General features: G+C 42.3%; 1 protein-coding gene across 2 annotated transcripts in view; it reads right to left on the bottom strand.

The window, feature by feature from the left end:
* The window catches only part of PSKH1 (protein serine kinase H1), a 32,842-nt gene extending 7,526 nt beyond the window's left edge, over window positions 1–25,316 (bottom strand). Inside the window, exons 1-2 of one of the 2 annotated variants that reach the window (XM_081920383.1) lie at window positions 25,198–25,316; window positions 18,824–19,842 (exon numbers count right to left, since the gene is read on the bottom strand). In XM_081920383.1, the coding sequence (XP_081776509.1) occupies window positions 18,824–19,744 (921 nt within the window). In that variant the 5' untranslated portion in view covers window positions 19,745–19,842; window positions 25,198–25,316. Of the gene's footprint in view, window positions 1–18,823; window positions 19,843–24,721; window positions 25,080–25,197 lie in introns of those variants that run through there. The other variant, XM_081920384.1, reaches the window with a different exon arrangement.
* Between the last annotated feature and the right edge of the window lie 902 nt (window positions 25,317–26,218).

Genomic DNA, 26,218 nt, shown 5'->3' with positions numbered 1-26,218 from the left:
TTCACATGTATTAAGAAACTTGCTGGATTATCTCCCATATCTCCTGAAATGGGTTTTCACTGTTTTCATTATGCTTTTTTAATTGTTTGTTTTGTTGTATATTTTAATTATGGATCTTTTAATGTTATTGTGTATTTTGATTCTGATTTTATAGTTGCAAACCACTTAGAAGCCATTTTGGCATGCAAGCAGCGTATAGATTAAATAACAACAAAAACAACAGTAATAATAATATTATTTGATTCTCCATACAATAAATCCTAGATATTATACAACAATACAGAACATACAGTATTTCCATAGGTTCACAAATTGGAGAATAATTTCCCCTTCGGTGCTGCTTACAGTTATTTATCAGCAAAGCTTTTGTTCTCTTTTTGATACAGGATTCAGACAGTATAGAAGCAGGAAGTCTGGGGCACATGTGTGCTTTTAGGCAGATAGCAATAAATACACACACATATATACTTTGATGTGCTATTGAAACCTCTAAAAATAAACTCCTACTAAAAAATTTAAGCAACTCTTGAATAAGGAACTAGGATCCCAAGTAGACAACTGGAAATAAATTACCACCTTCAGCCTCGACAGACGAGTCAGCATTACCAATCCAGTTAAGTGGAGCTAAACAGAAACAAACTCCCAAACAAGAGGGAATTGGATTTCTTATGCTTTCAATTACTCCCACGCCATCAGAAATGGGGAGTACAGAGCACTAGTAATTAGAAATCTCTTCTGGTCAGCAAACACAAATCGGTTTATTGATCTGTTTATGCTGCTGCAGGTTTCACCTGCTGTACTGTATGTATCTTTGGCTTGATTTAATTAAGCTACCCTCCTGAAGAAAAAAGGAAAAAAGAGTATATCCTGCTGAGGTTATAGCCAAGATGAGTTTACCAGCTTCTTTGTCAAGTTCCTGACAAAGTTGATCCATTTCACAGTACCACAGCAGCAGGGTTGAACTTTGATGGAAGAACGACATCAATGGAAGCGGGGGGTAGGGGAGAAATCATTTTTACAGTATAATCTTTCACTTCTCCCTTTCAGATTAATAGAAATTGAGCCTTAAAGTAACTTGCCCAAAGAGGGTCAAAGTATACATGATATTCACCACATCTTGGAAGCCCGATGATTGGGATTCTCTGCCACTTAAAAAAAAAAAAAAAATCAAAACAGCAAATTGCAGATTCTGAGGGGTGTGTGAGGGATTTTCAACACGAAACAGTGATGGAGAAAATGTTAAGGTAATCCTCCCCCAACCAAAGTCCCAACTTGGATCAAGACTCTTGCAGTTCTGCAAACCTTATGAGGAATGTTTGAGGGTGTTGTTGGGTATGTTTAGTCTGGAATAGAGGAGACTGGGAGGAGATAAGATAGCAATTTTCAAATATCTTAAGGGCTGTCACAAAGAAGATAGTGCAAGCTTGTTTTCTGTTGCTCCAAAGGTTAGGCCCTCAATGGATTCAAATTACAAGCAAGGAGATTCCAACTAAACATTAGGAAGAACTTTCTGATGGTAAAAGCTGTTTGGCAGAGAGGCAGACTAGCTCGGAATGTGGTGGGCTTCCCTTCATTGGAGGTTTTTAAGCAGAGGTAAGCACGTGAGTCCTTCTTATAGGTAAACCAGTAATAAGGCAAGCACTATAGCTCAAATGGAAAGCATAAGCTTGAAATTCTGAGATTCATCCCCTAACATCTCCAGGGAGAGCTGGGGAAAGACTCTTGCCTGAAACTACAAAGAGCTACTTGTTACTAGTCAGTCTAGCTCAGGGGTAGTCAACCTTTTTTTACCTACTGCCCACTAATACATCTTTCTTGATGGTGAAATTTTCCTACCACCCACCAGTGCTCAATGGAAGGAGGATTCAGCTTGTGCCATAGAACCTCCTACCGCTCACCTAGAATCCTGAAACACCCAGTGGATGGTAGGGACCAGGTTGACAATACGATACGATACGATACGATACATCTTTATTGTCATTGTCCCATACAGAACAACGAAACTGAAAAATCTACATAAGTCTAGCATAAGTCTTGGTCTAGCTAATGCTGAGCTAGATGTACAGTTGTACCTTGTTTTGTGACTGGGATCTGTTCCGGAGCCGCTAGCTGAAAAGGACGCAGGGCAAAGTGCCACGTCTGCGCACACAAGTGGAGCGGTTTGCGCTTCTGCGCATGTGCAAAGAGCGATTTAACGCTTCTGTGCATGCGGCAAGACCAGAAGTAACTCGTTCCGGTACTTCCGGGTTTGCCGTGGACGTTCGCCGGAATGGACGCTAGACGAGGCGGACGTTCGTGGAGGTATTACTGTATCCTATGTTCCTATGACAGCTCAAAGCTGCCCTCAAGTACATGTTTAGATGAGCACATGGATTCTGCGTATCTGCATTTCATTGAACAAAGCCAGTCTGTGTCTTCCTTCTGTATTTCCTTTCTCCTGTAATACATTGTTATTTGGGGCCATACTGTTTTTAAGCCCAACAGCAAGCTCCCCTGAGCGAGACTGAACTACAAGTCCTCTAGTTGCTGATAACTATTGAAGTAAGAATATAAGAGCCTCCTGGATCAGACCAACAGGCCATCTAATGTAGCACTCTGTTCTTACGGTCAGTGGTGAACTTTGGGCTCTCCAATTTCAATGGCACCCTGCCTCTCATGCTCTGCTCTACAGCATTGTTGTGGTGCCCCCTGCAGCATGGTACCCAGTGTGCCGCACCAGTCTCGTTACCCTAAAACCGCCTCTGTTACAGTGGCCAATCAGATGCCAATGGGAAGCCTGCATGAATGACCTCAGCACAAGAACATTCTCCCCTCCTGCAGTTTCCAGCAACTGGAATTCAGAAGCATACTGTCCCCCAACGAAGCCATTGTGGTTAGTAGCCATTGATAGCCTTATCCTCTGTGTATTTGTCTAATCCTCTTTTAAAGCCATCCAAGTTGGTGGCCGTCACTGCCTTCTTTGGAGTGAATCCCATAGTTTAATTGTATGCTGTTGTGAAACATGTCTATTTCCTTTGGCTCAGTATTAAAGGCTTTATTGTGCAACACCAAGTCTGTAGTGCAGACAGAACCACAGCCTTGTATAGAGTGAAAGCTTGTGAGGAAGGCAACTTTTGTAACACCACACTCTCTCGGATTTCTTGAGGAGGCAGTTCGATTCATCACTAAGCCCTGCTGTGAACTAAATGCTAGGGTTACTTTACTGGAAAGTGGATTATAATCTTCCACAGTGAGACAAATGAGTTAATGTCTGTTGTAGCACAAGGGAGCTTTCTGGATAGCAAGAAGAAATACACTTCTAATCCTGCAATAAGCTTCCAAGGAGCTGGTCTTGCCACCAGAACTTTCTAATCTTGTTTTTAATCTTACATTAAGATAGATTAAATAAAATCTGAACCACTCATCTAGCTTAAAAACATGACCAAAGGTTCTTGGTCCATAAGGAGCTTTCAGCGCCAAGCAAGCAGTTACTCTCCATGCTTAAAAATAAATAAATCATAGAGGCCATTTCAATACATAGCTACTGTGCACGTGATGGGCTGACCAGCAACTTAATATAAATTAAAATCTGAACTTTACTCACACAAAAAATTATCTAGACTGTTCATCTCAGTCACAAATCAGAGCTAGGCATACTACTGTCAGCCTTTTCAAAGTAGGTGACAAAATGGGCACTGCAAACTGTGCTGACATTTGCATTTTAGTGCAGTTTAGGGGTGTTAGTCCAAAACCCCAAGTCAAAAGAAATGGCCCACACTTCCTCATAAACTCTTCTCATGGCAAGGGCAGACATCTGGACTAGGTATGTTTATTTTGATCTGAGATGAGATCCATTAAAGAGTTGGGGATCCAGGTGACTTCTGTCTGTGATGCACCTTAAAGGTTTCCAAGCAAAGAATTCAAAGAAGCAAAAATAAAAATAGAGCTACTGGATTCCCAATAAATTGCAGCAAGCAATTACTTCCTTCACACTCTTGGACCAGCAGAAGCAAGAAAGCAAGCATTACTGCCATAGGAAGGGTGAGCAGCCACAATGAGAGAGGACTGATGGGGGCTCTCTGCAACTGGCTGTAGTAGCTGTTGGAATCCTTAGTTGCTGCTACAGTCACCCAGAGCCTTGTTTACAAGCTCCTGTGTGAACTAGGACAATATTTTCCCTGTAGCCAGCACTAATAGCAGGAGAAGCTTGAATACTTTATCCTTTATCTGGGCCTCTTAAGAGAAAAAAGTAGAAACTACCACTGCCCCTCTCTGACCCGTCCCCATACTCAGAAGTATTGCTTGTTTTAATGTTCAGCTTAAAAATTCTTTCAGATGTAATCTGGGCTGGAAAGAATTATATCACAGTACTTCTGGCCTCACAGTGCCAGCCCCCAACAACAGTGACCTTAGGGCAGGCTTCCAAGGACATGCTTCTAATTCCTGAACAAGAAGAATAAAACTGGGATCAGGAGCTGATCGGCTAGATGAATCAGGACTGCCTGTGCAACAACAGGCATCTCCCAGCCTAGAAGAAGCACAACTCTATCATCTTATGATGATGTGTGCTCCAGGCTTTCAACAGGGACAGCAGTGTAGAAGTTTTTCCCTTCCACAATTATAAGCCTTCCTCACCAAAACTGTGGGATCAGCTGTATGCATAGCAAGATGAATAAGACATTGAGAAGAATTGCCAGTACTCCTTCCAATAGATTCTTGTGCCATTGATGAGGGGCCTACCAACATCTAACAGGAAAGTATGGGTACCTAGGAGTTCTAAATCAGACCAGGGTGTGTTGAGGCCCTGAACTATACAGCCTCTAAAACAGGAATGGGGAACCTGTCTTCTGTTTAAAGTTGCATTCGCTTGGGGATAATCCGTCCAGGCACACATGGTAGAGTTGGGCTTTTTAATTTCTGCCACCCCTTCTTCTTCTCTCCTATAGGATCACTCTTGCCAGAGATCTGATCACTTCCAGAGAGCTTTTGAAATTAGGCCCACCCCTGCTCTTAGATGACACAATTCATGACAGATCTTAAGCAATGGGCACTTGACAGTATCGGGAGGGAGGAAAAAAAGGATAAGAGCATGACAAACCCTTTAATAATCCACAGCACTATAAGGATATGCGGCCATCTGGTGCCATCATCTCCTATAACCTAGTTTTCTCAAATGAAAATAGCCAACGTGGTCTCCATTGCACAAACACCTTGTTAAAAAGAGGTCATTGGATAACATACAACAGACACACATCATCCTAAGAAACAGAGTCTTAAGACACAGGCATACACTATGCACAACTAAAGGCAGCCACATTTAAGACCAAGCACTAGGCAAGCTTAAATGCATCAACCCACCCAAGCAAGAAATACTTTTTTCCTACACACCAGAGAAAAGAAGTTAATGAATCCTGAGAAACAGATTGCCAGGCAGTTGGTGGTAGTCAGCAATAGCCTGAGCAAGCCAAGCAGTCAGAAACCCTGTAAAACACTGCTCAAATGAAAAAGTAAAGCCGCCGTAAACAATTGCTGCATCTTCGGTGGGTACCATCCTCAACAGGCACCACCCTTATTTTGTACTGTCTGGGTTACTTGTGTTTCTTAACAACACAGAAGTACAGAAACAGATGGCAGTCCTGTACTCTTGAAGGGCTGTAGATCAGTGGCAGAGCACTGGCTTTGAGTGCCATAGGATTCAATACCCGATGTCTCCATATAAGGCTGGGAAACTGTGAAACCCTGGAGAGCCTCTGCCAGCCAGCATTGACAAAACTGAGCTAGAAGGACCCATGGTTATACCAACCCAAAAGCAGGTATAATTCTTGTCTAAGGTAGATCAAATTCAACACCAAGAAATACTGGATACTGCAATATGCATAGACTATGCAAATTTAGAAGATTTATAGAAGTTATTCAGCTAGTCATGGGGAAAGGCAAGAAGTTATATAGGCCACAGAAACCCTGCTGACAGCAAATCCTCTTCCATTTGCTCCCCACAATTTCTTTTGATAGTATACAGGCATTGCCAACACACTTTCAAGCTTCTCTTTGCTACCTTGAGGGCTGGAAACAGGCATTTAAAGAAAAAGGGAGAGGAGATTCTCAGGATTCTAAGTCATGCAATCAAAATTTGTGGAGACACAAATGTACACCTCCCAGCCTAAACTGCTATAATAGACTCTCTGCTGCAAGAGTACCAGAGTGGCCCATTTCTCAAATCAGGGCAAGGATAACTATATATAAATTTGCCAGAGACTGGACGGGCTCAGCCAAACTAAATGTTTGGTTTCTGAAGCGGTTTTTAAGCAACACCAATATCATAAATAGTGAAAACAGCAATATAGCAAGGAATGGGATGGGGTGGGGAGTACAGAACCACAAGGGAAGAAGGGGAACAGAAACACTGGCCTTGGCTAGGTTGGCCCTAGCCCTAATGGGTTTATTCAGCTGACTGCCTACACATAGTCACTTGCTCTGCTATTAATAGTATTGCTCCCCTGGAGTAGCATCAGGTTGGTTCCACCACTGTGCCTATACTGCATCAAAGCTCCCAATGCCTTGCCCCTCTCCCTCTCAGTAACTGGCAGTGACCTGCAGTGTTGGGAAGCCAGGAGAGCAACATATCACTGCTAACAACTACTGCTCGATGGCACAGAGGGTTTCCCTGGTGCATGGTAAGGTCCCATCCTCCCACTGAAATTACATCTGGCTAATAAGACTCTTTTTTGAAACCTAATTGTGACATTGGGACAATTTTAGAGGCCCTACAGTAGGGGAGGAAGAGTTGTGGCATGTGTGTGGTGCCCTGAAGCATTTTTCTGGTTTGCTAATGTGCCCACAGGCTCAAAGATGTTGGCAAATCCAGGTCTACAGGAAGAGTCTGGTGACTTGACACATCATGCAAAAATAGACCATGAAGGGCTCCAGATGTATCCACTGATGTGCCTTGATAAATGAACAATATAAAGGAAATTTTGTGCTGCCTTGTTTTAAGTGGGTACTGGCAAGCAGTTAAGCCATTATCAGATCTGGATGTCACTAGGAATGTCACTCCATATATCTCAGAAAGTTCAAGATGACAGACACGTAACTATACAAATCTCTTGAATTGTACTCATCATGCAGTCTCTACAAGATTTGAACCCCCTTTGGTCTAGGATAATACAGCTGTAAGTTAGTTTCCCAATCACTCTGGAAATCAATCTCCTGAAATATCTCAAAACAAAGGCTCCCCCAGGAGAGACGTTCCTCATGTGCAGCATGCCACAGTATGGGAACTCTGCAAGCTACAAGCCACTGGGCATGAATCTATATAGCTGGGCCGGCAAATCCAGTATCAGCAGGTGCTACAAACAGCTGACAGCGGGAAGCTTCCTCCCCATAACCAACTGTCTGAACAGCTTACCATTTAACCAATCAATGCTTGATTGGTTGCTTGAGCTGATTCTCAGGTTTTAGCAGAACCACACAATTCTTCCAGAAAAGAATTTAGGTCCAAACAAATAACTAATTGGGAAGCATGTTTGGGGACTCCAGACTGGCACTCTCCCAGAACTGCAGGAGGGAAAGGAGGAGAGGGACAGACAAAGCTACCAATTCTCAGAAAGACTGGACCACACAAAGGGTGGTGGGAATAAAGTAAACATAAACCAGAGCTTGGACAGAATGATAAGAGACATATTTGAGCAAGCAGGGTGGGAAGGTCTGCTTGGTTTTTGGAAGAGTTCAATAAACCTTCTTGTCTTTACAGTAACAGTTGCTCTTAAGTTTGTGTTAAATGTAGTAAAATGTAGGTTCTCAACTTACAGTGCATATAGTTATGGCAGCTACAATAAATTATGCTGGAGATTAAATAAGGTTTCAACTATAAGAGAGTTGAAAAATAAACTGATTGGGTTTGTTATGTCTATATCAATACAAAGACTAATAGATTTGTTGAAAATGGCTTTGCTTTTAGTAGCTTTCAGAAGAGTTGGATTTCTCCAGCTGGGATAGCTTGTCAGAACAAAAAAGTCTTCAGTTGTTTCTGGGAAGGGCAGATAATGGGCACCTGCCATATCTTGACAAGGGATGCTATTCCACAGAAAAGGAGCAGCCTTCATCTAGCCCACCACATTCTACGCATGTAAAAACACACTGATTCCTGGACCGTCCACGGACCAGATTTAGAAGGCAATTGGGCTGCATCCGGCCCCTGGGCCTTAGGTTGCCTACCCCTACTCTAAAACTCCTAATGAATGCTCCCAATGGTTTAATGTAGATGTTAAATAGCACCGGAGACATTATTATGTCCTGTGGCACCCTATAGCTCAAAATCCAAGGGGCTAAGGAGCACTCATCCAATGCTACCTTCTGGAACCAGCCGTGGAGATAAGATTGAAAGCATGGCGGAACAGTGCCCCTGAAGCCCATCTCCCAGGTGGATGCCATGATTGATGATATCAAAAGCTGAGGAGAGAAGAAGAAGAGTTTGGACTTGATATCTCGCCTTTCACTCCCCTTAAGGAGTCTCAAAGTAGCTAACAATCTCCTTTCCCTTCCTCGCCCCACAACAAACACTCTGTGGGGTGAGTGAGGCTGAGAGACCTCAGTGTGACTAGCCCAAGGTCACCCAGCAGCTGCATGTGGAGGAGCGGGGAAGCAAACCTGGTTCACCAGATTATGAGTCCACCGCTCTTAACCACTACACCATGTTGGCTCCCAGAAATAGAAGGCACAGTTGCAACATTTTTCTAAGAATGTATAAATCTTTAGAAATTTTAATATTAATGTAACAACAGTTTTATACATGATTTTCTGAGGAGCAGAATATTTGTAATAATTTACAGATGTTGAGTCTTTTGGATACTTCCATCAGTTTATATTCATGACAAATGTATCAAGATAATCTATTGTATATTTACTTATTTATGATAAGATTTTGTGTATTTTATAAGATAAAAATATTGTATTAGAAAAGGAAGAAATTTTCCTTCTGGTGTAAATGGCAAGAAAAGGCCTCTAGGTCACCAAAGAATTGCATTGTATGTGTGGACTTAGTATGGCAGAAAGAACAGGCTCTTCTGCTGGCTCCATATGCAGCTGAATAGATTCACCATATTGCCTGGTGGGTTCAGTGGGTTCCCATTGTGACCAAAAGAAACATGCATTATTAGTTAAACTAGTTTGGTTTCTTTCTTTTTTTAGTTTTCCAGGAATGTTTACTTGGGTTATTCACAAGGTTTTGCAATGCCCTGTGACGGGGGGGGGGGGGGGAGATGGAATTATTTGCATTATAGCCCAACTTTGCTGTCCTCTACTTATACAACTTGCCAGTCAGTTGTGACGTAAGGCCAACATATTTTGCTCTCTCTTTAAGCATGGCAAATCAGGCTTGTGTCAAAAGGGACCCAAGCCCAAAATATTTTAACGGTCTGTTGAAACTATGTATTTGTGATGTCAAGACGGTGAACAAATAAGTCTAAAAGGGATGCAACAACTGAGATAGCCTCTTTACTCTTCAGGGGATTCATGCTGCAGAAGAAGTCTTCACTCTATTCTGATGGGAGACTATCCCTCTCATTTTATTAAATGGACTGAGCACCTTCAGAAGGCAAATAAACTACAATGTGTACTGTGCACTCTGTCACATTTAAATCAGAGCTAGAAGCTTTGTGAGTGTGTGCATTTGTATGCTTGATTTGATATTCTCCACGTTCTCTAAATAATCACATTTATTTTAACAAATGCAATACTAGTTTTGTCCCAGTATTACTCAAGGAACTCACTTCCATCTCAAACAAGTGTTTGATGTGTGATTTTCAAACTATTTCACTTTACAGTGGTACCTCGGGCTACAGATTCTTCAGGTTACAGACTCCGCTAACCCAGAAATAGTACCTTGGGTTAAGAACTTTGTTTCAGGATGAGAACAGAAATCGCACTAGCGGCGCAGCGGCAGCAGGAGGCCCCATTAGCTAAAGTGGTGCTTCAGGTTAGGAACAGTTTCAGGTTAGGAACGGAACTCCAGAACGAATTAAGTGCTTAACCTGAGGTGCCAATGTTTTTGGAGAAAAATACTCTCCTGGAGACTCAAAGAAGTTTATAATTAATACACCATAATGGAAAGTAGACATTTTACAGAAAACAATACAGATGCTTAGTAATTCATAGAAACTGACAATGAGAAGTGTCAAATTCAGCTTGCAATACAGGTCCAAATATAGGTCCATTCTCCCCTTCCCCAAAGAAACATCTTTACTACAGGATATCTGGTTACTTCGAGCAGATTTGCACTCACCCTAGGTAACCAAGCAGGATGTTGGCATTGCTACATGAGTTTCTAATTCTGCAAAAGTTTCTACCACTGTTCCAGTTAGTTAGCCACACAGCTCAGCACAAAACCACGTCAACTACATCAGCACTGCAGATAGACAATATGATGCCCTTCAGATGTTGCTGGATCCCCAACTCCCATCAGCCCCAGCCAGCATGGCCAATGGTCAGGGATAACGGCAGTTGTAACCCAACAGCAACTGAAGGGCACCACGTTGGCTACCTCTGCCTGAGATGAACAGTTGCATTAAGGTCAGGTGTAGGAGATAAGAAAAAGAGGCAGAGCAAAAAAGGCTTCTGAGCCTCATCATAGAGTGTGCATTTGTCAGGCTGACCTCAACGTTCCACCTCAGGCATGGAGACAGCCTATTTCAGGCTCTTTTCAATGTTCCTCCGTCTTGAAAGAAAAAAAAATGAAAGAAAGAAAGGGGGGAGGAGAGAGAGACCAGAACACTCTGTCTCTTAAGTAGAGGCCCCTCAGGTCACATGCAGCCTTCACCCATACTCGCTCAATGCTCTCTTCATCTGGGACGCAAGAGCACATTCCTCTGTAAATGGATTTCTCTTCTCTTCCAGGAGACAGAACTCTCAGGTGCACTTAAAAACAGTTCCTCTTCTCAGTAAAAGCTGAATTTTCTAGCCTCTATTTATTCCAGTCAGAATTTTCATTGATTTGTTTGTTCATTCTTGTACATACGCACAATTTTAGGCCTCTGTGGGAAATATGTGCAACATTTAATGCATCTCACACATGGTGGGGGTGGGGGTGGTTCTAATAAGACCACTAGGAAGACAATCTTAAAAATCCAAAAGTTGCTTCCAAAGCACCATCCAAGGAGACAGCCAAATCTTCACATCCAGCCAAAAAAGCACAAAGTGGACCAAGGAAAGTGAAACGCCTCTTTCAAAGGGCCCTCTAATTTGTGCTGTCTTTGAATGTATTTCATTCATCATGTTATGTTTGAAGCAGCCAGTGTGGCCAAGCATGGAAAACATCAGATTGAATTTTACCTTCCGAGCACCCTTTCTACAGGTAAGGAGGGAGTTGGAATGAATAATCCTTTGAAACAGGCATTCAGACCTTTCAAATTTCAAAAAGAAAATCAAATACTGTATATCAGTCAATGGAAAGAAAGAAACAACCTTACAGTCTCAGTTGGGTTAGTTTCCTGCTGGGAACATTCTTCTGTAACTATTGCAGGAAAGTCAAATCCTCAGAAGACTCAGAAGAACTGTGCAGTCATTTAGAGGGATGTATGGAGAAAAAGGATTAACCAAAAGACCTCCTGCTCCCTCGCTGTTACAATCAGCCACCTCTTGAATGCCCCTACTATCAAAGTGTGGTGGAAGTCTACCAAAGTCAGGACCGTTTTTGTAACAGTGCCAAATGTGATGGAGGGGGTCAAAGAAAAATCACTTTCAATTTTCTGGGCTCTTACTGGCATTGATAGTTCAATCCTACTCAAAAGAAAACGCAGTGGAGTTCAGTGGAGCTTATTGCCAGGTAAGTCAATACAGGATTGCCGCACTTTATTATTATGGCTATATTTTCTTGTTATATGCTATGACTATGTTGTAGTAAGCCATCCAGGGAGTTATGGATTGACAAGTGGGTACAAAAGTTAAAGTGGCAAACTGCCTGCCTAAAGTTGATGTTTAAAGTATAAATATTTTTAGCACCAAAATATCTGACTGCACGATATTTTATCTGTAAGCTGCCTTGAATCCCTGTCAGGGGAAAAACAGGGTATGTATGTATGTATGTATGTATGTATGTATGAATGAATAAATAAATAAATAAATAAATAAATAAATAAATAAATAAATAAATAGTGGTAATAATAATAATACCATAACATCATAAACACACATCCCTGCTAGTAAAGGCAAGCCAAATTTCCATTGAGATCAATGCACATGCACTGAATTCCTGCTTGCTTTTAGATGAGACTTGGGAATGTTTAGTTTTCTTTTAGGGCTGTGCACAAGAACACAGGAAGCTGCCATACACTGATATACCATTGGTCCATCCAGCTCAATATTGCATGTGTGGACCAGATCTCCAGGGCTTCAGAAAGGGGTTTCTCCCAGTCCTACATGGAGATACTGGAAACTGAGGCCTTCTACATGCAAAGCAGATGCTCTCCCACTGGCATCAGCAAAAACTGTCCCTTTATTTGCACTGCTCCTCCTGCATCCCCACATGGCACACAGCCCTTACATGTTTGGGATACCAATTCCCAGGAGTAAACATGTTTTTGCATTGAGGAGTGGAGGAAAAATCACACATATTTACGATATCCCAATTTTATTTGGACTGTGTCCCGTGAAGCTGACTTGGTGAAGTCATAGCAAAAAGCTAAGCTTGAGTGTCAAATGGGAAGAAGGCAGATGCTATGGTGTTAGGAGGAGCTTAAATACAAAGGCAGTCTTTGAATATTTATGTTATGTTCCTTTCCCTTTCCCTTTTATAATTCTGTATGCCTCCATTTCACACTAACCCAAGCTAATGTCAACCAGAAACTGTTATGCACCACATCGTGTTCCAGGCTAAATATGCAACACGACCCTTCAAAGTGCATTGTGCGTCAAGGTGTTTAAGCCTCATCCCATCTGAAGGTGGTATTCATCAGAGAATAAAAGCTGGTGTGAGTCACAAAGCAAAAGGAAGGGGGGGTGTGACGTTGGTGGACCATTTACTCAAGCGAGTCAACAAATATCCATGACAATAGATTTCAGCCACTCTTTCAAGACAGATAATGCAGCCTACACTTTTTAAATTATGATCAGGAAAGTTTACAAAGTATGTTTTCAGGATTCTTACTTTGCTTCCAGTAACTCTAGACATGTCCTCTAAAACATTCCCCGCAGATTCCACTGGGCTTCTTTAGTAAGTAAAAGTAGATCTTGAAGTAAAAGCCAAGGCAAAGAGGATTTGTTAAATTTTTATCCTGCCTTCCTCCATGTTGCTCAGCATGGCATGTATGGTTCTCCCCTTCCCCTGTGAGGGAGGTTAGGCTGACAGACCGACTGGCCCACATTTACTCAGTGAACTGCACTGTCATAGTCCAACACTTTTAATCACTGCACCACACTGGTTTTCTCCCTGACCCTTTATCTCCCCTCTTGTGGAATGCTCTCTCCAGGGAGCCTTGCCTGGCACCTTTGTTACTATCTTTAGGTATCAGGCAAAAACATCCCTCTTCTCCTAAACAATCTAGGGTGTTTTAAACCATCGATGGCAGGCATTGTTTTATTTTCTTTTTATGGTATGTGTTTTTGTGTTTTTATAATGTAAACTGCCCTGTGATATTCAGATGAAGGGCAGTAAAAAATTTAATAATAATCTTTGTAATGCTCTTCAGATGTCAGCTAGGTTCAAAAGAAATATCGTATTTTTCGCTGTATAAGACGCACCAGACCACAAGACGCACCTAGTTTTTGGAGGAGGAAAACAAGAAAAAAAATATTCTGAATCTCAGAAGCCAGAACAGCAAGAGGGATAGCTGCGCAGTGAAAGCAGCAATCCCTCTCACTGTTCTGGCTTCTGTGATAGCTGCGCAGCCTGCATTCGCTCCATAAGACGCACACACATTTCCCCTTACTTTTTAGGAGGGAAAAAGTGAGTCTTATAGAGCAAAAAATGCAGTAGTAACTGACTGGCTCAAGGGCACTCAGTGAGCTTCATGGCTCAGTGAGAATTTCAACTCCATTCTCCCCACTCCTAGCCTGACACTCTAACCACTACAATGTTCTGGATCTAAGACAACACGCACAGAGACAGAGCAGCCAGGAAACACAAACAATATACGGAAGAATTTGAGAATGCAGCAGTTCAAGCGAAAGGCACCAAAGAACGTGGGGGCAAGTAGAAATGAAGATACCAAAATGATGCAATTTATTTAAACGAACTTCCAAGTTGTTCTATGCAAAAATTATTTGCCGGAGTACCAGTCAACTCTTATGATGCCTTCTAGGAGGGGCTGCTGAAAGGCTGAGCCACTGAGGCCAGACTGACAGCATTTAAGATGCATGGCAGCATAGTTGGAGAAATTGGATAGAGATAACTTTTTCTCCCTCTCTCATAATGGAAGCTGAATGTTGTATGATTCAGCACAGGAAAAGCAATGTACTTCTTCACACTGAGCATAGTTCAACTATGGAATTCACTCCCACAATTATGTATTGGTGGCCATCAACTTTCATGGCTTTAAAACAAGATTAGATAAATTAATAAGTAACTATTGGCCATGATAGGTATGTTCCGTCTTCATTGTTGAAGGCTCTAAATACAGCTTGCTAGGTCACAAGTAGGGAGAGTGATGCTGCACTCATATCCTGCTTCTGGGATAATAGGATGCTAGACTAAATGAGCCTTTGGCCTTATTCAACAGGACTCTTTCCTCTTCTTATGACATGCAGCTAGTGGCTTCCATTATGGGTGAACATAATAGTAAAACAACTAACTGTTTGCCTGCCACTCTGTCAAACGTAGGCTCCATGCACTATTGCAAATATTACTCAGAGCTTGCCAGGACTATAACTCTCTACAGCACTACACTGTCTGTTTCAAGACAAACGGTAGGAAGAGAGGGAATCATTCCAGATGATATGAATAGTGACCTGAGCTTGGGGAACAGAATGGCAGTGGTATGGGGAATTGTGGTGATGCATGACATGGTAGCATTCAACTAGAAACAGAAACAGACTCTGGCCTGAGCATTGCCACTGTTGTGACCAAAGGACATCTTGATCTTGACTCAGCAGGGGCACTAACAGCAGCAAAGATTCTGCGGAGATAACCTCCTGCCCAAAAAGATGGAAAATCAAGGTGGAAGACATGGCTAATTGGAACCTTGAAGAGGAGCACTCCTCTACGAAGGTGATGATACACTGCAACATTTTGTTGCAAGTCTTAGTACTTTAACATTGGCAAAGTGCTTTCAAGAAGAAGTAGGCATAACTCAGAGGTAGATCATTTGTTTTGCATGCAGAAGGGTCCCAGGTTCAATACCCAGCATCTCCAGGTCGAGCTGGGAACAAATCCTGCCTGAGACTGCCTGCCAATCATTGTGAACAATACTGAGTAAAACAACCACCTGACTTGGTATAAGGTCCTTGGTTCCATGTATATTTTCCTGTAATTTTTACAACAATCCCAAGTCTGCGTTTTTATCCCCCATACTGTAGATGGGAGAACCAGGGCCGTGAGAAAGTAACTTGCCTAAAGCAGCTTAATGAATTCAAGGTAGAGGTGACATTTGAAGCTGGGACTTCCTGATTTATACATCAGCCTCTACACTACACCAGCTCCCAAGCACTAAGTTTCCCCACAGGCCAACAGCCTCCAGTACCTGTACTCCACATATTATGCCAAGTTGCAAATAGCTACTTCTCCCTTGAATTCCAACTTTTAAGTAGTTGGAAGCCTTCTAGTTTGTTGGCATCAAATCAGAAATGCAAAAGAGTGACAAGATACATTTCTGAAAAGCATGTGAACTCTCCTCTCTATTTGAAACACTAGAACAGAAGAAGTTTTCTGCTATGTTACCTGTAGGATTTTTGACAGTAAAACTAGCTCCTTCAGCTTATTTAGCAAAGCCCTGATAAAGCAAAGAAAGAGCAGCAGGGAGCAGGGTGGCAGGGGAGAACACAATTAGTTCCTGATGGATAGGCTGTACTGATCCAGCTTCGATAAGCATTGTAACCCTTACCTAGGGAGCTAACATCATCAAAGGGCTTGCCAAGTCACTTATCCCCAGACTGCCTTAAACGCCATGCCTTTGCCATCAACTCTATACCATCAGGAGCCAGAGAATGATAATTAGAGTAGTTGAGGTCAGCAGAACCTAAATGAGCTATTAAGGTATAGCTTTCCCATCAATTGCCTACTAGCCTCTTGAAAACAGACACTCTGCTCCAGGAAAAGAACCCAAATTGTAAGCTCTCTTCATTTCTCAGCCTGAATATCAGCTTTCACATCTCTCTCTCTCAATGTTGTTGTTTAGTCATTTAGTCGTGTCTGACTCTGCGTGACCCCATGGACCAGAGCACACCAGGCACTTCTGTCTTCCACTGTCTCCCGCAGTTTGGTCACACTCATGTTTGTGGCTTCGAGAACACTGTCTTCTCTTCTCATGAGGTGGCCAAAGTATTGGAGCCTCAGCTTCACGATCTGTCCTTCCAGTGAGCACTAATTTCCTTAAGAATGGATGCGTTTGATCTTCTTGCACTCTCTCTCAATAGGACTCCACAATCTCAGTTCAGCATTTGAGGCAAGCCTTGTCTTGGAAAGTACACCTTTTCTTTTGGGGATAGGAAGAGAAGGAAAAACATCTAACCTTTTTTGGATTATTCTATGATGCAAGTTCTCTGCCTGTGAAATTCTATGAGAGCCTATGTTAGCAGACACTCTCCTCCCTGGTTCAAAAGCACATTTCTTATGCTTTAGCCCAGAGGGTCACTGCAGGCGAATCTATAACTCTATGATCGGATCTCCACAGACATGCCTCTTGGGAGTGCCACTGTCAGATAAAAGTGTGTTCATTTCACAGAGTTAAAGCTAAAAAGGGGGGGTAGGGGCCTTTCTGTAGCAGCCTTTTTCTCCCGCATTCTCAATCTTACACTCAGTTTGCCACAGCTGCATCCAGTGCAGTTTTAAAGGATTTCTGTGTAATAAAAGTTCTCTTAATTTGTTTTTGGAAGGCCAGTGATAAAACAAGCTTATGGCTGATTTCTTCCCATTACACCAGAAAAGATAAGAAGAAAACTGATTCTCCAAGATTTATCAGGTTAGCAGAAGCATGGTTTCTTCAAGACACCCATTATTGGGGGGGGGGGGAGCTAGGGAGCCTACCACCCGCTATCAGCTCTTTGACCTACTTCTCCATTGATTATCACTCATTCCTAAACACTGTGAAACATGTTGCTTAAATCAGTGCCAGGACATAGCAGCTGTCAGATTCATTCACAATTCACAAATAGGGAAACTAGTTGGATCATCTGGATTCACTGGCTGTGGTCTACATGAAGCAAAACAGGCATGTCAAAATAACCAACAACAACAACAACAACTACTACTACTACTACTACTACTACTACTACTACTACTCTACAGAATATAAATGGGGTGCCTACTTACTGTAGGTTACCTACTTGCTTGTGAAATCTGACTGCCTAACACAACCCAGCCACAAACATACAGAAGCTACAAGTCAAATCAAAGAGTGACCAACTGCACATTATTTGGAAGACTTATCAAAACCTGCACAGCCATGAAAATTGCCTCAATGTTTTCAAAAGCAACTTATATCCTGATTTAGCATCTAGAACATTACACCCCAAATAATATAAAAAGGACTCTTCATCCATTACTGAAATGTCATCACAGCCTGAGAACTAGCAAGTACCTCGTTTGTTTTTCAGTCAGTTATTTTACTGTCACTTCTCAACCCCCGACTGAAAAATTGCTCTCTTACACATATAAAACATTTGGCTCAGTTCTTGCTGAGATGCCACTAGGGGCAATAGTTGAATTATTTCTATTTCTGAGTGTAACTTATTGAAGGAAGTATAGAACTTATCTCTACAGTCATATATTCTTCTTTCTATAACCATAAGACACACAATGAAGCAGACCAAAGCAGTACAATAACAGATTTAATTGATACATGCCAGCACCTCCTAGAAATAGCCTCTAAAGCATTGCCTCTCCAGAGAATGTGTGCCTCTCCAAATATTACTAAACAACAGCTCCCATTCGCCCTGGCCATTGGCCATGCTAGCCAGAGCTGATGGAAGCTGGTGTCCAACAACTTCTGGAGGGTCCACTGGTCTTTTGAACAGCACCAGACAAGACTCAGAAGTTAGATTTAGCTCCATCTTTCCTGAGGACAGGCAGACTCCTAGAGGGGAATGGCTTTTCAACTCATCCCATCTGAAGCTGTTGTAAAGACTTGGCAGAGCTCCCATGCATTCTTCTATCTTCCAGAGGAGTAAGGCCTCCCAAACTGCTTAAAAGCCAACCATTCCAATTCTAAAATGTTAAATAATGTTAATTTATGTAAGAAAAATAAGAATTTTTGTGTTAGTTTAATACTTCTTTTACATTTTTCTTCTTTGCAAACCATTTTGAGAGGATATTTTTTCTTTAGAGGAAATGCAATACATCTCCAAAAAATGGATAAATGACTCTCAATTCCATTTCTGAAAAAGCCTGGCCTTACCACCTCCCATTAGCAGGGGCAGAGATTCCCACTGCTTGGAAATCACTTGTTACTTTTGCTTTCACCCAGACAACCTCATTGTTGTTGTTTCTTGTAAGACATTTTGTGCAAAAGGGGGCCTAATTTCTGAAACAAAAAAACATACACTATATATTCTGAAAGCAGTAGCTTTTAAAGGACCAGGGTTGCAGTAGGCTTCAAGATTTAAGGATGAGGGTGTTTCCTGTAGAGACCAGAGATTTCAGACCATCACAGAATACACTGGCACAACAGGCACTCCCTTGCTGGAACCTTGACACACTCACCTCCCCTGAGTAACTGTACTTTCCTTTCAGAATTTGCCGATACAAGCGGGTGCGGTTGTCATCTTCAAAAGGCATAGTCCCACTTAGTAGGATGTATGAGATCACACCCAGTGCCCACATGTCTACTGAGTTTGTGTAGGGCTTTCTGACCAAGATCTCTGGGGCAATATACTCTGGTGTCCCACAGGTAGTCTTCATTAAGCAGTCGTCTCCCTTCTTTCGAGCACTCGCCAGCCCAAAGTCTGTGATCATTATTTTAGAATCCATGCCTGGGTGGTAATAGAGCAAGTTCTCTGGCTTTAAGTCCCTGTGAGTTATGCCCAATGTATGTAAGTATTTAACTCCATCCAACACCATTTGCAGCACTCGGGTAGCATCCCTTTCCGTGAAGGAACCTTTGGCAATGATTCGGTCAAACAACTCCCCTCCAGTGGCCAATTCCATCACCATGTAGACACGCTCCTGAGTCTCAAACACTTCAATGAGCTGGATGATATTGGTGTGCCGAACACGACGCAACACACACAGCTCTGACTCACACACTTCCCTTCCTTCACGGTACTTAGTCTCTATTAACTTGATTGCATACGGCTGCTTGGTAGCCTTGTGCTCCACCCGTACTACACGACTAAAGCTGCCTCGGCCAATCAGGGCTTTGATATCATACTTGGCTGTCACTCTGGGATCAAATTTTGCACGGTACTTTGCCACTCTGTTCTTGCGAGGCTCTGCCTGTTCCACATGTGGGTTAGTGTGACGAGGAGGAGAAGGGATAGCAGATTTGATGGCATCTCCATCACCCTTGATGAAGTGCTTATATATGTCAGTTTTATAACCAGTATATGGCTCCACCTTTTTAACGAGATCCAAATGAACATCCTTGGGAGGCTCAGGAAGTACTTTGCTAGTCCCACAGCCCATCACTGAATGGTACTAATCATCCATCAAGGTGTTCTCCCAGAGCAACACCAGAGCAAGCATGTCTGGAACAATTCCAATCTCCGCGACATCCCAGGAAGCTGGAGTGGAAAGAGAGAGAGAGAGGGAGATGAGCATACTATATTTATTCAATAAATGCCCCCTTGCTTTCTGCACATAAGCTTAATTCAGGTTTAATGCAATATTTGAATTCTTAAACCACAGTTTGTGATCACCAACAAATCAGAACCAATAACTACAGTTTGAAGTAGATTTGCAAACCATGGTTTGCACAGCCTGGCACCCATTAGAATACAACTTCCACCATCCCTGGAGTTGATAGGAATTGTAGTCCAAAACATCTGGAAGACACCAGCTTGAAGGAAGACTGACACAAACCATACCTCTGTGTGATATCTGAGTTGAACCATATTAATAACCTCAATTCTTTCTCCTGCTTATTCAATCACTTGGAAATTATCTCTACTATGACTCAGGAGACTTGGCTTCCCAGAAAATATAATTAGGAAGGGGGAGTGTAAGTGTGCTTTAAACCACAGCTCTGTCATGAAACCAAAGGAAGAAATGCCACAACATCAGTACTTCCACTGATAAGCCAAGACTCGGACATTCTTAGTTCTGTGCTAACTCCATCAAGTTAAAAATAAAATGATCCAACAATTCTGAGCATCTCAAGATAACTTTTAGTACATATACAGTTCAAACTGTTTCAATATATCAACCCAAGTCCTCCCAAAACCAGTTGGCTAGAGCATCCTTAATACAATCTCCAGTAGAGGAAAACCTGTAAGTTAATTAATTGCATCCAAAAATGTGCAGAGATATTGTGAGAAAGGGAGAAAGTCACCAGAATCACTTCACGGGTATGAAGTGCTCACATTTCATGAGCATCTGCACCCAAATTATAGGTTACCTATGAAGCTGAAGACAGGAAATTGATGCTGGAACAGCGAATGTTTTCTGCAAAAAGAATATGGGAATGCAATGGAGTCTAGCAGCTGTATAATTAGAAGGCATTAAGGCTTCTAGCTTAGCATAGTTACTAAAAGTAAATTTCACAGAAGTCAAGAGATTTCCAAGTGAACTCAGTATTTGTCTATTTGTTTGGCTGATCAGCATATTGACCTACAGTTTGGTTTGGCACCTTCTTTTCTCTATTGTTCCTTCTAGCAGCTGGAGCTAGGGTTGCAGATGCTGAATGCTGAAACTGTTGACTCTCAAACAATACTATCAACATTATCATACAGATTACACAGGTACAAAATTCCATTAAAAGCTTTAGCATTTTCTGCTGCTGGGCTAATATTAAATTGCCAAATAACCTTCCTTACCAGGGTTTTAAAATATTTCAGATTCCTAGGAATTAAGGATCAAATGTTTCAAATAGAATAATAAATCCTTAGGTGCCAGAATTACATTTTACCAGTCTCATCATTTTTTCAGACAGATCTTTGAATTGGCTCGCTTTTTGGAAAATGAGGACCTTCCATTCAATTTATCAAAAGATAAAAGCACCCCTATATCCCAACACACCACAGAAGGTTGCTTGATTTTACAGTGTTTGAAGATTATTATTATTATTTTTTAAAAAAATGCTGGACAGGAGTTTGGTAAGTTGCCTATATTATGTCACTTTCTCAGTCTGAGTTTTCCCATTCTGGTCCACGAAAGAGGAAAAGATGTCTAAACTCAAGCTACTCAATGGAAAGTACTAGAAAGCTGCTGGATCTTCTCAAACATCTTTTGCCATTGTATATTTTACCTTTCCTCAAACGTACATGAAACCTGAGCAACCGTAAGAGAATCCCATCTACTAAGAGCAGCTAAACAACAGAATTTTAAAGGCATGTCAGAAAGAAATGCAGCATTCCACTTTTGAAAAAACAAAAAGCTTAAGGAAGTCAGTGTTCAAAAGTTAACATTTAATCCTAAAAATCTCTTTAAAGCTAAACCTAAACCTCCATTCACAGGACGGGAATGATCTTAAGGCTCAAGAAGTAGAAGGGGAAGCAAACTGCAGAGTAGAGGACATTCCACCCTCTGCTGATGGCTTACCACATGTCTTTGTCACTTTAAAGCACCTGTAACAAACATCAATCATGCACAACTGGCATTCAAAAGTATCAGGAAAATTATCTGAAGTGTGGCATTACTCAGTGTGTTAGAAGCATGCCTTTCAAAATAATCTTTAAAAAATGATGAGCACATTTTCTTCACACTGCAAAGTCAAAGCAACTAACCTTCCCTAATTTAATGCCCTCCAGACATTTTGGACTCCAGCTCCAACAACTCCAGTCAATGTGGACAATGGTCTGGGAGGACAGGAGTTGCAATCCAAATTATCAGGGGGCCACCAGCTTGGGAAAGGCTGGTGTACATACACATACAAACAAACACACACACACACACACACACACTTTTCTTCCTTATGAATGCTGTGAGAAAAGTTAGCACCTCAAGTTTTCCTGTTTTCATCTTAAAGGTACCTGTCATCATATTTAATTTTTATTCCTCCTTCAAATGTCTTTTTAAAAAATTTGCGATATTATAAAAAAAGATTTATTGTGCAAACCCTTCACAGACTGCAATAGAATTTCAACAAGAAAATGTTTTGAGAACTGTACTTTCAGAAGAGTTCAGATGTACCGTATTTTTTGCTCTATAAGACTCACTTTTTCCCTTCTAAAAAGTAAGGGGAAATGTGTGTGCGTCTTATGGAGCGAATGCAGGCTGTGCAGCTATCCCAGAAGCCAGAACTGCAAGAGGGATTGCTGCTTTCACTGCGCAGCGATCCCTCTTGCTGTTCTGGCTTCTGAGATTCAGAATATTTTTTTCCCTGTTTTCCTCCTCCAAAAACTAGGTGCGTCTTGTGGTCTGGTGTGTCTTACAGAGCGAAAAATACGGTACTTCCTTCCAATCCTACACAAATCTCAGGGGTGGAAGCGGGGGGAAACAATGCTTGTCAGTGCAATCAGGTATTGTCCCAGAACCTACTAAGGAAGTAAAATATTTCTCAATATTCGCCTAGAAGGCCGTTATAAGGAAGTGATTGGAATGCAAACAGAATAGCCTGGTCTTTATCTGGAGTTGATGCCTCTCCTATTAAAACTATCAAGGCATTGAGAGATATTGCAGTAGCTGCACCAATAGCCACCATCTCTCATATCTAAAGTCAACCTTGCTACTGCAGGCAGGAATGAAGGTAGGTAACAGACTGGTAGAGTAACAACTGCATCCTCTTAGTAAATCAGAGCTTTGAAAGGGGCAGTCACCATCTTGGGGTGGGGGGAACTAGCAATACTACACTTATTTTGTTAATTTATTAATCACCTTCCATATATATCCCAAGGTAATTTACAAAAACAACAACACCCTACTTAAAATAGCTTTTAAAATAGTACAAACGATGAAAACTATAGGTGTTTATTCTGTAGTGTTACTAAAACTAAGGCAGATACCTTTTCACCCAGTTGGAAATGCCTGTCAAAACAAAATGGTCTGCAGTCGATCACGGAAAAATGAAATAATAGGCACTTTTCATATCTGAACAGGAATGCTGTTCCACAGAAGAGGAGCATCCATGCTGAAAGCCCAGCTTTAAGCTATTGTGGAGTAGGCTTCTGATATTCTACTGACTTCAAGGAGAAAACTAATGGGTATATAAGCAAAAAGGTTGTCTCCCTAGTAAGCTGATTGAAGCAGTGGTTCTTTCTGTAAAGAGGTCCTGTGGTTTTAAAACTGTGTAACGTCACTCACAGACCCTGGATCAATTTCACTCAAATTCCATGGAAACCAGGCTTTGTCCAGGCCTCTCTTCTTCAAGTGCAGGTAATTCTTGTGCATCAGCACTTATTACAAAAGCCAATAATGCATAATTTTAAGGTTTAAAGATCAGGTGTACAATTACTTTACCAGTGCAACTTTACTATACCGTAACCATGCAGATAACACCCTTCATATTTATTCAGCACATGTGCCTCCCAAATCTTGCTTGCCACAGGACAGTCTAAGAGATGGCCACTGCCCTGCTCCTCTGAGAGAGACTATTTTTGAAAGGGCAGTTTACAAGAGTACCACAGGAGTCTGGTGTTGACCATGTGTACCATGAAATTTTAGCATGTTTCAAACTGCTATGAGAACACAAGAAAATGATGTGCCCATTAAAACCCTTGTTCTCTGTAAACAGTCTTAACAAGTTTTATTCCATGGCACATATTTTTAAAGCTTTCAAGACAAGATTAGACAAGGAGTGATCATGTAGGAAGAAAACTTCAGTCACAAGTAACAAGCTGTTTTTCACCCTTGTTTTTCTGTTTTATACATTGACAACCTATTCTTCCTCTTGCATGTTGAAGTAAACCGATGTGCACCCACACAACACTGAAGCCTATACTTAATCCTCCTCCACCTTTTTTTCTACAAGCATAAACAGGGCAGCAATTCTGTATACGATGCATGTATGGAAGCTCACTTGATTTCCTGTGAGGGCCAGATATGTTAAGAAACAGTAGCAAGCCATATTTACTCCCATTCATTCTCTCTCATTACACTCAAGAGTTTTCAGGTAACAGTCAACCAGAGCTAAATTCTACCAGCATCAAGCTATAGAAGTGAATAATACTCCCAAATTACTTAATGGCAGACCAATCAGAGAGGAACCAAAACTCCAGCACATGCTTTGCAGGAAGGTGATCCAAGACGGAGTACTTGAAATCTTCAGGTAAAAGGATCAGGGAGCAGGTGATTTGAAAGACCTATGCCTCACATCCTGAAGAACAACTGCTACAAGTGATGGAGAACATGTGTGCTTACGCATGCTATAGGGCAACTCCCATCATCTCTGACCATTGGCTAAGCTGGTTGTGGGTGATGAACTGGGAGCTCAAAACAGTTAAGAGGACACTAGGTTGGGAAATGCTGGAGTAGCCAATGCTGGACTAAACGGACAAATGGTCTTACCTGGCACAACGCAGCTTCCTTTATTTAAGAGATAAACAATTCCCTTTCCTTGACCTTATGGTGACACCAACTTAACGGGACTAAGCACAGTCAGCACCAAAGCATCTTCCTTCTTTGCTTACTCGAATTCTAAGGACAGGCGCTGCCCTACTAGAGCTTTGAGGCTGACGGGGGAAAGAGCTATGAATGCCAAAGAGGAGCAGCCTGAAGTGCTACTTTGGGCAAACGGAAGGACTACAGAGGCTCACTGCGAAAGCCCTCAAGCTCCACGCCAGGCCGGGGCGGGGGGGACGGACCTGCAAAGCAGGCCTCGGATACAGCACGAGCAAGGGAGAAATGCAGGCCCCTCTATGGTCTGGTGCGCCCAAGACATCCCCCCCCCCCGAGTCAAGGCCCCGCCAAGACCACGCCGAATAGCAAGAAGACCATGTCGAGCTCAGTGCCTTCTGCGGCCAAGTCGCCCCACACCGACTCACCTCAGCCCGCGGCGGGGTGGGCGCCGGGTCCAGCCCAAGCCCAAATGGGGGGTTATGGCCTGGCGCTCGCGTCATTGCGTCATCAGTGAGCGCTCGGGATAACAACACACATGGCGCGCGGCCGCTTTCCCCGGCTGTGATTGGCGGAGGCGAGTCGTGGGCCGCGCTTAACGCAGAGGGGCGGGAGCGGGGGAAAGAGGTGGCCGTGGTTGTCATAGAAACCGAGGCGAGGCCAGGAAGGAAGGAAGCGGGTGCCAAGAGCGGAGCTGGAGCCCTTTACAGGCCCGTGCGGGCTGCCTTTGAGAACAGGAGGCGGCGACTGGCGCGCCCCTTGGTCGGTCTCCCCTCACGGTTGTTTTCTTCTCTGTTTTTGCTTGCCTTCATACGAATACATTGTACACATGCGCCTCTTTTAATATGCGTTTGTTTGCTTAATGCGTTTTTAAAATCTCGTCTCACCAAACCGTGACAGTTAAAAAAAAACAAAAAACCATCACCGTTTAAGTTCTTTGAGGTTTATATTCGAGGCTTACAGCAAACGCAGGGCACGTGAATTATAAGAACGACACAAAACCCCTCCATATTCCGTGACTTTTTGGAAATACTTGCATTTTTTCCAAGCTGGGTGTGTTAGAATTACCAACCAGCAAAAAAGACCAGCAGCTGAGACGTCCCTTGCCACATCTGGAGGTCTGAGCAATAAGGAATAATGAATAGCAGTAAGAGAACAAAAACACAGCCGAATCGAGACAATTTGCTCCCCACCCGCACCAAATCAAGCCACCTATAGCAGAAATTCTAAGCATTTCTGCCCTTCCCTGGCACAAAAAATACAGTAATAATAAATCCAATAACTATTTACTGCCCTTCCATGCCACCCAAAACTAACCGCCTCTGCCTAAAAAATACTAAATAAAGCATATCCACACTCATCAAAATAAGTACAGCTTAAAGGCTGCGATCCTATACAGGCTTACCTGAGTGTAGATCCTATTGACTGAAGCTGTATATCTGAATAGAT

This window comes from Podarcis melisellensis (genome assembly GCF_964234715.1).
Source record: "Podarcis melisellensis genome assembly, chromosome: 8".
Lineage (NCBI taxonomy): Eukaryota > Metazoa > Chordata > Lepidosauria > Squamata > Lacertidae > Podarcis > Podarcis melisellensis.
The sequence above is the reverse complement of the archived record's forward strand: the minus strand, read 5'-3'. Positions and strand labels throughout refer to the sequence as shown.